Source organism: Oncorhynchus nerka, linkage group LG9b, assembly GCF_034236695.1.
Source record: "Oncorhynchus nerka isolate Pitt River linkage group LG9b, Oner_Uvic_2.0, whole genome shotgun sequence".
In the NCBI taxonomy this organism is placed as follows: Eukaryota; Metazoa; Chordata; class Actinopteri; order Salmoniformes; family Salmonidae; genus Oncorhynchus; species Oncorhynchus nerka.
In genome coordinates this window covers 54,452,309-54,465,492 of record NC_088424.1, presented here as the reverse complement: position 1 = coordinate 54,465,492, position 13,184 = coordinate 54,452,309, and the positions used below count along the sequence as shown (strand labels likewise).

The window sequence follows — 13,184 nt, the reverse complement described above, 5'->3', positions numbered from 1 at the left end:
AACACAATGTGCCATTGGAAAACAGGAGTGGTGGTTGCTGATAATGGGCCTCTGTACGCCTATGTAGATATTCCATTTAAAAAAATCAGCCGTTTCCAGCTACAATAGTCATTTACAACATTAACAATGTATATACTGGATTTCTGATCAATTTGATGTAATTTTAATGGACCAAAAAATGGCTTTCTAAGTGACAACTTTTGAATGGTAGTGTACGTAATTCGAAAAATAAACATTGAGGCAATTCATATCTTGAAGTAAAACAACTGTAAATAAGACTTTAACCCCTTGGTCCCTGGGCGCGTTGCTGGCTACTCTTTCTATTTGGCTGGCTACTTTACATACTTGTGGAAAACGTGTGTGTGTGTCCAGGGCCACCCTAAGGTATGTGAGAAGCTGAAGGCACTGATGGTAGAGTGGGCAGAGGACTTTAGGAATGACCCTCAGCTCAGCCTGATTTCAGCCATGATCAAGAACCTCAGGGAACAGGGGGTCACCTTCCCTGCTGTGGGCTCTCAGGTGGGTGCACTGGGGGGGGTAGGCTACTGTGTGATTATAAAACATTAGAGATTAAACATGTTGCTGTTACAAGGCTGCATTCATTCTGGAGCAGAATAGGGCTGCATTCATTCCGGAGCAGAATAGGGCCGCATTCATTCCGGAGCAGAATAGGGCCGCATTCATTCCGGAGCAGAATAGGGCCGCATTCATTCCGGAGCAGAATAGGGCCGCATTCATTCCGGAGCAGAATAGGGCTGCATAGGGCGCATTCATTCCGGAGCAGAATAGGGCCGCATTCATTCCGGAGCAGAATAGGGCCGCATTCATTCCGGAGCAGAATAGGGCCGCATTCATTCCGGAGCAGAATAGGGCCGCATTCATTCCGGAGCAGAATAGGGCCGCATTCATTCGGAGCAGGGGCGCATTCAGCAGAATAGGGCCGCATTCATTCCGGAGCAGAATAGGGCCGCATTCATTCCGGAGCAGAATAGGGCCGCATTCATTCCGGAGCAGAATAGGGCCGCATTCATTCCGGAGCAGAATAGGGCCGCATTCATTCCGGAGCAGAATAGGGCCGCATTCATTCGGAGCAGAATAGGGCCGCATTCATTCCGGAGCAGAATAGGGCGCATTCATTCCGGAGCAGAATAGGGCCGCATTCATTCCGGAGCAGAATAGGGCCGCATTCATTCCGGAGCAGAATAGGGCCGCATTCATTCCGGAGCAGAATAGGGCCGCATTCATTCCGGAGCAGAATAGGGCCGCATTCATTCCGGAGCAGAATAGGGCTGCATTCATTCCGGAGCAGAATAGGGCTGCATTCATTCCGGAGCAGAATAGGGCTGCATTCATTCCGGAGCAGAATAGGGCTGCATTCATTCTTGGATATTGGTCTGTTTAGGCTGCGGAGAAAGCTAAAGCAAGTCCTGCTTTAGTGGCAAAGGATCCATCCACCTTAACCAACAAGAAGGAGGAGGAAGACCTGGCTAAAGGTAAATACACCCACTAGACCTGGCTAAAGGTAAAGACACCCACTAGACCTGGCTAAAGGTAAAGACACCCACTAGACTGGGTTCTAGATATAAACTAGACCTGGCTGAAGGTAAATAGACTGTCTTCTGAAATAAAGTTTTTAACGACATGATCATTGAATTAGCATATTACTATGTGATTTGCCACAGTTGGCCATTCCTCTAAATGTATATTAGTCCAAAATGTAATTGTCAATCTCTGACTATGTCCTCTTGTCTTCTGTCCCCCCTCTTCTCTCCTGTCTTCCATTCTCCTCTCCTCTCTTCTCTCCTGTCTTCCCCCAGCCATAGAGTTATCTCTAAAGGAGCAGCGAAGTCAGCCTGGGTCAGGGCTGTCTGGGTCTGGTTTGTACCCCAGCGCCTCTTTCCTCTCTTCCCAGAGGCCCGAGGGCAGGAAGGTCAGGGCCATCTATGACTTTGAGGCTGCAGAGGACAACGAGCTCACCTTCAAGTCTGGAGAGATCATCACTATCCTGGACGACAGGTCAGGTCACCTTGCCATACCAACCCCCTATCCCCCTACCATACCAACCCCTAAACCCTATCCCTACCATACCAACCCTATCCCTACCATACCAACCCTATCCCTACCATACCAACCCTATCCCTACCATACCAACCCTATCCCTACCATACCAACCCTATCCCTATCCATACCAACCCTATCCCTACCATACCAACCCTATCCCTGCCATACCAACCCTAAACCCTATCCCTGCCATACCAACCCTAAACCCTATCCCTGCCATACCAACCCTAAACCCTATCCCTGCCATACCAACCCTAAACCTTATCCCTACCATACCAACCCTATCCCTACCATACCAACCCTAAACCCTATCCCTACCATACCAATCCCTATACCAACCCTATCCCTACCATACCAACCCTATCCCTACCATACCAACCCTATCCCTACCATACCAACCCTATCCCTATCCCTATCCCACCATACCAACCCTATCCCTACCATACCAATCCCTAATACCAACCCTAAACTTTATCCATGCCATACCAAACCAAACCTAACCCCTAAACCCTATCCCTGCCATAGCAACCATAAACCCTATCCCTGCCATACCAAACCTAAACCCTATCCCAACCATACCACTAACCCTGCTATATCACTAAACCCGCCATACCAACCCTCAACCCTATCCCTGCCATATCAACCCTAAACTTTATCCATGCCATACCAAACCTAACCCCTAAACCCTATCCCTGCCATAGCAACCATAAACCCTATCCCTGCCATAGCAACCCTAAACCCTATCCCTGCCATACCAACCCTAAACCCTATCCCTGCCATACCAACCCTAAACCCTATCCCTGCCATACCAATCCTAAACCCTATCCCTGCCATACCAATCCTAAACCCTATCCCTGCCATACCAATCCTAAACCCTATCCCTGCCATACCAATCCTAAACCCTATCCCTGCCATACCAATCCTAAACCCTATCCCTGCCATACCAATCCTAAACCCTATCCCTGCCATACCAATCCTAAACCCTATCCCTGCCATACCTAAACCCTATCCCTACCACACCAACCCTAAACCCTATCCTTGCCATACCCCTAAACCCTATCCCTGCCATACCAATCCTAAACCATATCCCTGCCATACCAATCCTAAACCCTATCCCTGCCATACCAATCCTAAACCCTATCCTTGCCAACCCTAAACCCTATCCTTGCCATACCACTAACCCTAACCCTAAACCATATCCCTGCCATACCAACCCTAAACCCTATCCCTGCCATACCAACTCTAAACCCTATCCCTTCCACTCCACTAACCCCCATACAAACCCTAAACCCTATCCCTGCCATACCAACTCTAAACCCTATCCCTTCCACTCCACTAACCCAACCCTAAACCCTATCCCTACCATTCCAACCCTAAACCATATCCCTACCAACCCTACCCCTACCATTCCACTAACCCTGCCATACCACTAACCCTGCCATACAAACCCTAAACCCTATCCCTATCCCATACAAACACTAAACCCTACCATACAAACCCTAAACCCTATCCCTACCATACCACTAACCCTATCCCTGCCATACAAACCCTAAACCCTATCCCTGCCATACCACTAAACCCTATCCCTACCATACCACTAACCCTACCATACAAACCCTAAACCCTATCCCTGCCATACCACTAAACCCTATCCCTACCATACCACTAACCCTGCCATACAAACCCTAAACCCTATCCCTGCCATACAAACACTAAACCCTATCCCTGCCATACAAACACTAAACCCTATCCCTGCCATACCACTAAACCCTATCCCTACCATACCACTAACCCTGCCATACAAACCCTAAACCCTATCCCTGCCATACAAACCCTAAACCCTATCCCTAAACCCTAACCCTGCCATACAAACCCTAAACCATACCACTAAACCCTATCCCTACCATACCACTATCCATGCCATACCAACCATAAACCCTATCCCTGTCATATCACTAACCCTACCATACAAACCCTAACCCCTAAACTATATCCCTGCCATACCACAGTGTGCTGTCTAGCCCAGGAGTAGTGGGCCCTGTTTAGCCCAGGAGTAGTGGGCCCTGTTTAGCCCAGGAGTAGTGGGCCCTGTTTAGCCAGGAGTAGTGGGCCCTGTTTAGCCCAGGAGTAGTGGGCCCTGTTTAGCCCAGGAGTAGTGGGCCCTGTTTAGCCCAGGAGTAGTGGGCCCTGTTTAGCCCAGGAGTAGTGGGCCCTGTTTAGCTCAGGAGTAGTGGGCCCTGTTTAGTGGGCCCCAGCCAGGAGTAGTGGGCCCTGTTTAGCCCAGGAGTAGTGGGCCCTGTTTAGCCCAGGAGTAGTGGGCCCTGTTTAGCCCAGGAGTAGTGGGCCCTGTTTAGCTCAGGAGTAGTGGGCCCTGTTTAGCCCAGGAGTAGTGGTTCTTCTGGGCTGTGTCTGGGAAACCAGTCCTTACTGTTCACTAACAGGCTGTATTTTGGGGTTTCAGTGACCCCAACTGGTGGAAAGGAGAAACGTATCAGGGAGTTGGACTTTTCCCCTCAAACTTTGTAACGGCTGATCTGACTGCAGAGCCTGAGATGAGTGAGTTCACATGCACCAGGGTTTCTGTTATGAAAATGTGGCGGCGGTCATTTGACCACCAGCATTTTAATTTACCGGACATTTGACAAATGTACTGGACCCATATTTATTGGGTGCGTAACCAGATTAGGGCATCCACTCACGGTGCTCAGAATGACAGAAATCACATTTACATTATGGTCATTAATCTAAATAAAACATCCAAATCGAGAATGCAACGAGCGTGGTTTCCTTACCGAATTCCGATGCGCACTTTGAAGATGTTAGTAACATTCCACATGTACTTTTTGTCAGCCAACAAGACCAGTAACGAACAGCAAAATCACAAGCCACCAAGACCAGTCACGAACAGCAAAATTACAAGCTACCAAGACCAGTACGAACAGCAAAAACGCCAACAAACAGCAAAATCACAAGCCAACAAGACGAGTAACGATCAGCAGATGTTAATCTAACTATCCCCATAGTAGAACAGTTTGTTGAGAAAGTAATATCCTATTGCAAACAGACTCTGAGACTGTTGTGGGACGGTAGATCCCAAATGCATACAACCACTAGGCTTAGGCTACAGTAGGCTTAGGCTACATAAAAATAAACAAACGTTTTAAAGCAAGGAGTCTGTTGCAACAGATAATAACATTTTGCTTAATGTTGATAACCATTATTTCTTCACATTATAACTGCAGCAATGTGCACAAGGCCGTAGCCTATGCGCTAATGTTCGTTCCATAATGCAATTGGTGGGAAAACACAGTTGTCAAAAGTGCGCAAGCGGTTTCATGTGACATAGATGAAAATATCTGTTAGAAATGTAGAAAGAGTGGAGATTTTAAAGATGCATCGACTAGCATGGGATGATAATATGACTAGGATTATCATCAACTAGCATGACATGCTAATATGACTAGGATTATACCTTTGGCTGCTGGACAAAAATAATGTTGATTTGAAAACCTATAGAATGTTATAAAAATGCTGTTTTCAATGGCATATGAAGTCTATAAATAATAGACTACTGGTTTCAAAGGCATGTGGAAGTCTTTATAAAATAATGGACTACTGGTTTCAATGGCAAATGGGAGTATTTAAAAAAAAAAGTAATTACCTCCAAGGATATGGTCTGATTTTGGCTAGGCTACTTTGAAGCAAGGTAAGACATGCCTCATATGTGGTAAAAACGTTCAGGTTTCAAACAATTGTGTTTTCAAAATGCATGCTACCTCCAGCTCATTGCAAAGTGGTGTGTGATGCGCTGATGAAGGCTGCCTTCCGTTGCCTATATTCCTTTAGAATGGTGAATGGGAAGCACACTTCAATCACCACTTGAGAAATACAAATAGTACCTCAACACGGGATTGCATTTAGAATTGTTGCGCAATGATTTGGCTCGAAACATCCAACGAATTAGCAGTTTGAGATGCTGTAACAGCAGTTCTCGCGCTGTCTGACATATTTTCCACTCAAAGGCTCTATCTGAATGCTCTATCTGAATGCTCTATCTGAATGCTCTATCTGAATGCTCTATCTGAATGCTGTGCCTGTGTGATGAATAAGATTAATGTAACGAATACACACATGCATTCATTTAATTCCACTAAATTATGGAAATTAACCTATTTTTTCATCTCCTGGATAATTGGCAGTAGCCAATTTGTTTTGTTTTTTAACTGCCAAAGTCGCCTATTACCTCTTAACGGAAAACCTGACACACACACACACACACACACACACACACACACACACACACAGCCCCCTGGCTATCTCAATGTCCCCCTGGCTGTCCATGTCTCCTATAACTATTCCCCAGATTGTTGCTGTAAATGAGAATGTGTTCTCAGACAATTTACCTGAGAAAATGGGGTTTAAATAAAAATAAAACCATGACTGCCTCCATGTCCCCCTTACTGTCCTGTGTCCACAGTGAAGACAGAAAAGAAGACGGTGCAGTTCAGTGAGGAGGTCCAGGTGGAGAGCATAGAGCCTGAGCCTGAACCGGTCTACATAGACGAGGTACGACAGCTTTATTCTACAGCTTTATGTACAGTACAAGTCAAAAGTTTGGACACACCTACTCATTTGAGTTTTTTCTTTCTTAATTTTGACTATTTTCTACATTGTACAATAATAATGAAGACATCAAACTATGAAATAACACCTATGGAATCATGTAGTAATCAAACAAATCAAAATATTTTCAAATAGCCACCCTTTGCCTTGAAGACAGTTTTTTATACTCTTTGCATTCTCTCAACCAGCTTCACCTGGAATGCTTTTCCAACCATCTTGAAGTTCCCACATATACCGAGCACTTGTTGGCTGCTTTTCCTTCACTCTGCAGTTCAACTCATCCCAAATTCATCTCAAACCATCTCAATTGGTTTGAGGTCTGGTGATTGTGGAGGCCAGGTCATCTGATGCAGCACTCCATCACTTTCCATCTTGGTCAAATAGTCCTTATACAGCCTGGAGATGTGTTTTGGGTCATTGTCCTGTTGAAAAACAAATGATAGTCCCATTAAGCTCAAACTAGATAGGATGGCATATCGCTGCAGAATGCTGTGGTAGTCATGCTGGTTAAGTGTGCCTTAAATTCTAAATAAATCACTGACTGTGTCACCAGCAAAACACCATAACACCTTCTCCATGGTGGGAAATACACATGCAGAGATCTTCTGTTCACCCACACTGCGTCTTACAAAGACAGGGTGGTTGGAACCAAAAATCTCAAATTTTGACTCCAGACCAAAGGACAGATTTTCACTGGTCTAATGTCCATTGCTCGTGTTTCTTGACCCTAACAAGCCTATTCTTATTATTGGTGTCCTTTTGTAGTTGTTTCTTTGCAGCAATGTGACCATGAAGGCCTGAATCACACTATAGTTGATGTTGATATGTCTGTTATTTGAATTCTGTGAAGCATTTATCTGGCTGCAATTTCTGAGGCTGGTAACTCCAATGAACTTATCCTCTGCAGCAGAGGTAACTCTGGGTCTTCCTGTCCTGTGGCGGTCCTCATAAGAGCCAGTTTCATCATAGCGCTTGATGGTTTTTGCGACTGCACTTGAAGGAACTTTCAAAGTTCTTCATATGTTCCGTATTTACTGACCTTCGTGTCTTAAAGTAATGATGCACTGTCATTTCTCTTTGCTTATTTGAGCTGTTCTTGCCATATTACGGACTTGGTCTTTTGCCAAATAGGGCTGTCTTATGAATACCACCCCTCCTTGCCACAAAACAACTGATTAGCTCAAAGCGCATTAAGAAGGAAAAAAATTCCACAAATGAACTTTTAACAAGGAACACCTGTTAATGGAAATGCATTTCAGGTAACTACCTCATGAAGCTGGTTGAGAGAATGCCAAGAGTGTACAAAGCTGTCATCAAGGAAAAGTGTGGCTACTTTGAAGAATCTCAAATTTAAAATATATTTAGCTTTTTTGGTAACACATATGGAATCATGTAGTTATTTCATTGTTCGGATGTCTTCACTATTATTCTACAATGTAGAAAATAATACAAATAACGAAAGCTCTTAAATGAGGTGTTCTAAGACTTGACTGCGTTTGGAAAGTATTCAGACCCCTTGACTTTTTCCACGTTTTGTTCATTACAGTCCTATTCTAAAATTGATTAAATTGGGGGGTTTTCCATCATCAATCTACCCCATAATGACAAAGCAAAAGTTTTTAAATAATTTTTGCAGATTTATAAAAATATAAAAAACGTACTGTTTTCTCTTTCCTTTGTTGAAGCACCTTTGGCAGCAATTACAGCCTGGAGTCTTCCTGGGTTTGACTCTACAGGCTTTGCACATGTGTATTTGGGAGTTTCTCCCATTCTTCTCTGCAGATCCTCTCAAGCTCTGTCAGGTTGGTTGGGCGTCTTTGCTGCACTGCTATTTTCAGATGTCTCCAGAGATGTTCGATTGGGTTCAAGTCCAGGCTCTGGCTGGGCCGCTCAAGGAAATTGAGACTTGTCCCGAAGCCGCACCTGCGTTGTCTTGGCTGTGCTTAGGGTCGTTATCCTGCTGGAAGATAAACCTTTGCCCCAGTGTAATATTCTGAGCGGTTTGGAGCAGGTTTTCATCAAGGATCTCTTTGTACTTTTCTCAGTTCATCTTTCCCTCTATCTTTACCTCGATCCTGACTAGTCTCCCAGTTCCTGCCGCTGTAAAACATCCCCACAGCATGATGCTGCCACCACCATGCTTCACCGTAGGGTTGGTGCCACCACCATGCATCACCGTAGGGTTGGTGCCAGGTTTCCTCAAGATGTGACTCTTAGCATTCAGGCCAAAGAGTTCAGTCTTGGTTTGAATGATGGAGGTCACTGTGTTCTTGGATCTTCAATGCTGCATATATTTTTTGGGGTACTCTTCCCCACATCTGTGCGTTGACACAATCCTGTCTCGGAGCTCTACGGACAATTCCTTCGACCTCATGGTTTGGTAATTGCTCTGATATGTACTGTCAACTGTGGGACCTTATATAGACAGGTGTGTGCCTTTCCAAATAATGTCCAATCAATTGAATTGAACACAGGCAGACTCTAATGAAATTGTAGAAACACCTCCGGGATGAACAATGGAGACCAGAGCTGAATTTATAGTCTCCTAAACAAGGGTCTGAATACTTTAAAAATATATATATTTCACCTTTATTTAATCAGGTAGGCCAGTTGAGAACAAGTTCTCATTTACAACTGCAACCTGGCCAAGATAAAGCATAGCGTTGCCACAAAAACAAACGTGCAGTCAACACAAAATAAAAATAGGAAGATCTTTGTACAGTGTGTGCAAATGTAGAGGAGTAAGGAGGTAGGCAATAAATAGGCCATGGAGGTGAGAATAATTACAAATTAGCATTAATACTGGAGTGCAGATGATGTGCAAGTAGAGATACTGGGGTGCAAAAGAGCAAGAGGGTAAGTAATAATATGGGGATGAGGTAGTCGGGTGTGCTATTTACAGATTGGCTGAGTACAGGTACAGTGATCGGTAAGCTGCTCTGACAGCTGATGCTTAAAGTTAGTGAAGGAGATATGAGTCTCCAGCTTCAGAGATTTTTTTTTTTTGCAATTCATTCCAGTCATTGGCAGCAGAGAACTGGAAGGAAAGGCATCAAAAGTAAGTGTTGGCTTTGGGGATGACCAGTGGAATATACCTGCCGGAGCGTGAGTCAGGCGGGGCTTTACCTAGCAAAGACTTATAGATGACCTGGAGCCAGTGGGTTTGGCGACGGATTTGGTGAGGGCCAGCCAACGAGAGCATACAGGTCCCAGTGGTGGGTAGTATATGGGGCTTTGGTGATAAAACAGATGGAATTGTGGTAGACTGCATCCAGTTTGCTGAGTAGAGTGTTGGAGGCTATTTTGTAAATGACATCGCTGTAGTCCAGGATCGGTAGGAGAGTCAGTTTTACGAGGGTATGTTTAGCAGCACGAGTAAAGGAGGCTTTGTTGCGGAGTGGAAGCCGATTCTAGATTTCATTTTGCATTGGAGAGGCTTAATGTGAGTCTGGAAGGAGAGTTTACACACTAGCCAGACACTTAAGTATTTGTAGTTGTCCACATATTCTAAGTCAGAACCATCCAGAGTAGTGATGGTAGTCGGGCGGGAGGGTGCGGGCAGCATGAAGAGCATGCACTTAGTTTTACTACCACTTAAAAGCAGTTGGAGGCCATGGTTGGAGTGTTGTATGGCGTTGAAGCTTACTTATGTAAATATGGTATCCATTTTTTTATTTGTAATAAATTTGCTAACATTTATCTTTGTCATTATGGGGTATTGTGTAGATTGAGTATTTTTTTTATTTAATTCATTTTAGAATAAGGCTGTAACGTAACAAAATGTGGAAAAAGTCCAGGGGTGTGAATACTTTCCGAATGCACTTTATATGCAAAAGTATATGGACACCCCTTCAAATTAGATTTCGCTAATTTGGCCACACCTGCAACAGGTGTATACAACTGAGCACACAGCCATGCAGTCTCCATAGTCAAACATTTTCCGTAGAATGGCCTTACTGAAGAACTCAGTGACTGTCAACGTGGCCACGTCATAGGATGCCAACATGTCAATTCGTAAAATTTCTGCCCTGCTATAACTGCCCCGGTCAGCAGTAAGTTCAAAGTGGAAACGTCTAGGAGCAACAACGGCTCAGCCGCAAAGTGGTGGGCCACACAAGCTGGGAGCTTCATGAAATGGTTTTCCATGACCATGCAGCCGCACACAATCCTAAGATCACCATGCGCTGGAGTGGTGTTAAGAACTCGACCTGCCCCAATGCATAGTGCTAACTGTAAACTTTGGTGGAGGAGGAACAATGGTTCGGGCTAGGCCCCTTGCCCTTCACTGGAGCTAATCTTAACACTACACAATACAATGACATTCTAAACAATTCTGTGCTTCTCACGTTGTTGCAACACTTTCCCAGTTCATCATGACAATGCCCCATGCAGGAATCAAGGTCCATACAGAAATGGTTTGTCGAGATCAGTGTGGAACTTGACTGACCTGCACAGAGCCATGACCTCAATCCCATTGAACACCTTTTTGGTGAATTGGAACGCCGACTGCGAACCAGGCCTAAATGGCCAACATCAGTGCCGACCTCACTAATGCTTTTCTGGCTGAATGGAAGTAAGTCCCTGCAGCAATGTACCAACCTCTAGTGGAAAGCCAGAAGAGTGGAGGCTGTTATAGCAACAAAGGGGGGACCAATTCCATATTAATGCCCATGATTTTGGAATGAGATGTTCAACGAGAAGGTGTGCACATACTTTTTGTCATGTAGTGTGTGTGTGTGTATATACTTAGTATACAAAACATTAAGAACACCTGCTCTTTCCATAGACTATCCAGGTGAAAGGATAGTACAACTGAATGCATTCAACTAAAAGCTATGAGCCCTTATTGATGTCACTAGTTAAATCCACTTCAATGAAGTGGGGGCGACAAATTTAAAGAATGTTTTTAAGTCTTGAGACATGGATTGTGTATATGTGCCGTTCAGAAGGTTAATGGGCAAGACAGAATATTGAAGTGCCTTTGAACGGGGTATGGTAGTAGGTGCCAGAAGCATTGTTTTATCAAGAATTGCAACACGGCTGTTTTTTCCATGCTCAACCGTTTTCCTTTTGTCTCAAGAATGGTCCACCACCCAAAGGACATTCAGCCAACTTGACTCAACTGTAGGAAGCATTGGAGTCATCATGAGACAGCATCCCTGTGGAACGCTTTCGACACCTTGTAGAGTCCATGGCCCGACGAATGGAGGCTATTCTGACCGCAAAAGGGCACAACTCTAATTAGGAAGGTGTTCCAAATGTTCGGTATACTCAGTGTATACTATTGTAGGTGTAATGTTTTACTTCCTTTTATAAAAAAGCTCTACTGAAGTTCTATTTGGTTATTTTTCCAGGAGAAAATGGACCAGCTGCTGCACATGATCCAGAGTGCAGATCCAACAGACAACCAGTCTGATGCCTGTGAGCTGCTGCAGCTAGAGGGTGAGACCAACTGACTAATTCTTACAGCTAGAGGGTGAGACCAACTGACTAATTCTTACAGCTAGAGGGTGAGACCAACTGACTAATTCTTACAGCTAGAGGGTGAGACCAACTGACTAATTCTTACAGCTACATTTACATTTACATTTAAGTCATTTAGCAGACGCTCTTATCCAGAGCGACTTACAAATAGCTAGAGGGTGAGACCAACTGACTGACTCTTACAGCTAGAGGGTGAGACCAACTGACTGACTCTTACAGCTAGAGGGTGAGACCAACTGACTAACTCTTACAGACTGACTTACGATTAACTTACTGAACAACTATTACTAAAGGGTAATACTGATTTAATTAACAACTATTACTAACTCTTTCAGCTAGAGGGTAAGATTGACTTACTGAACAACTATTACTAACTAACCTTTACAGTTAGAGGGGATAAGACCTACTAACCAAAACAGCTTGAGGGTAAGACTAACTCTTAAAGCTAAATGCTAAGTCTATCCATCTATCTATCTCTCCGTCTCTTACAGCTAGAGGTTAAGACTGACTAACTAATAGGTATGTAACGATTCACCGATGCGCATCAGTCACTGATTTCAATGTTTAAGATGGTTTGTGGACCCCAAAACCGATTCAAACATTACGAATTTCAAATTCACCAACATTTTTGTCTCATATTACTTTCTTCCTTACAAAAATACCTGATCTCCTCTGGTGTCTAGCTAAGCATTTAACTGTGTTGACAGTCATTGATCTACAAGTAATTTTGCATGCAGAACAACCTAGGGAAAATCAGTAGCCTCGTCAAACTGCGCACTGTGCCCAGATCCGCGCTGCCAAAGCGAGTCTGATCTTACACAGCACCTTCTTCAGCATTCAAATGCTAAAATGGCTTGCCCAATATTAGTCTTTATTGGTTGAGTGATAACCTATGTTATTTTACCAGAATAAAAGTAAGCTACCGGAAACAACTGATCTGGCTATTCCTGTTTTACGTGGCTTACAATAGTTCATTTCCATTGTTCAGGTTCACCATCAGCAATAGTTTTGTTAAA

The 13,184-nt window shown here is 44.2% G+C and overlaps 1 protein-coding gene across 5 annotated transcripts in view; it reads left to right on the top strand.

Annotated features, from left to right (window-relative positions):
- The window catches only part of stam (signal transducing adaptor molecule (SH3 domain and ITAM motif) 1), a 50,214-nt gene that overhangs the window by 15,290 nt on the left and 21,740 nt on the right, over positions 1-13,184 (top strand). For all 5 annotated transcript variants that reach the window (XM_029648848.2, XM_029648847.2, XM_029648846.2 and 2 more), the window contains 6 exons: positions 373-519; positions 1,403-1,493; positions 1,818-2,016; positions 4,523-4,617; positions 6,539-6,627; positions 12,039-12,126. In XM_029648848.2, the coding sequence (XP_029504708.1) occupies positions 373-519; positions 1,403-1,493; positions 1,818-2,016; positions 4,523-4,617; positions 6,539-6,627; positions 12,039-12,126 (709 nt within the window). The remainder of the gene's footprint in view (positions 1-372; positions 520-1,402; positions 1,494-1,817; positions 2,017-4,522; positions 4,618-6,538; positions 6,628-12,038; positions 12,127-13,184) is intronic.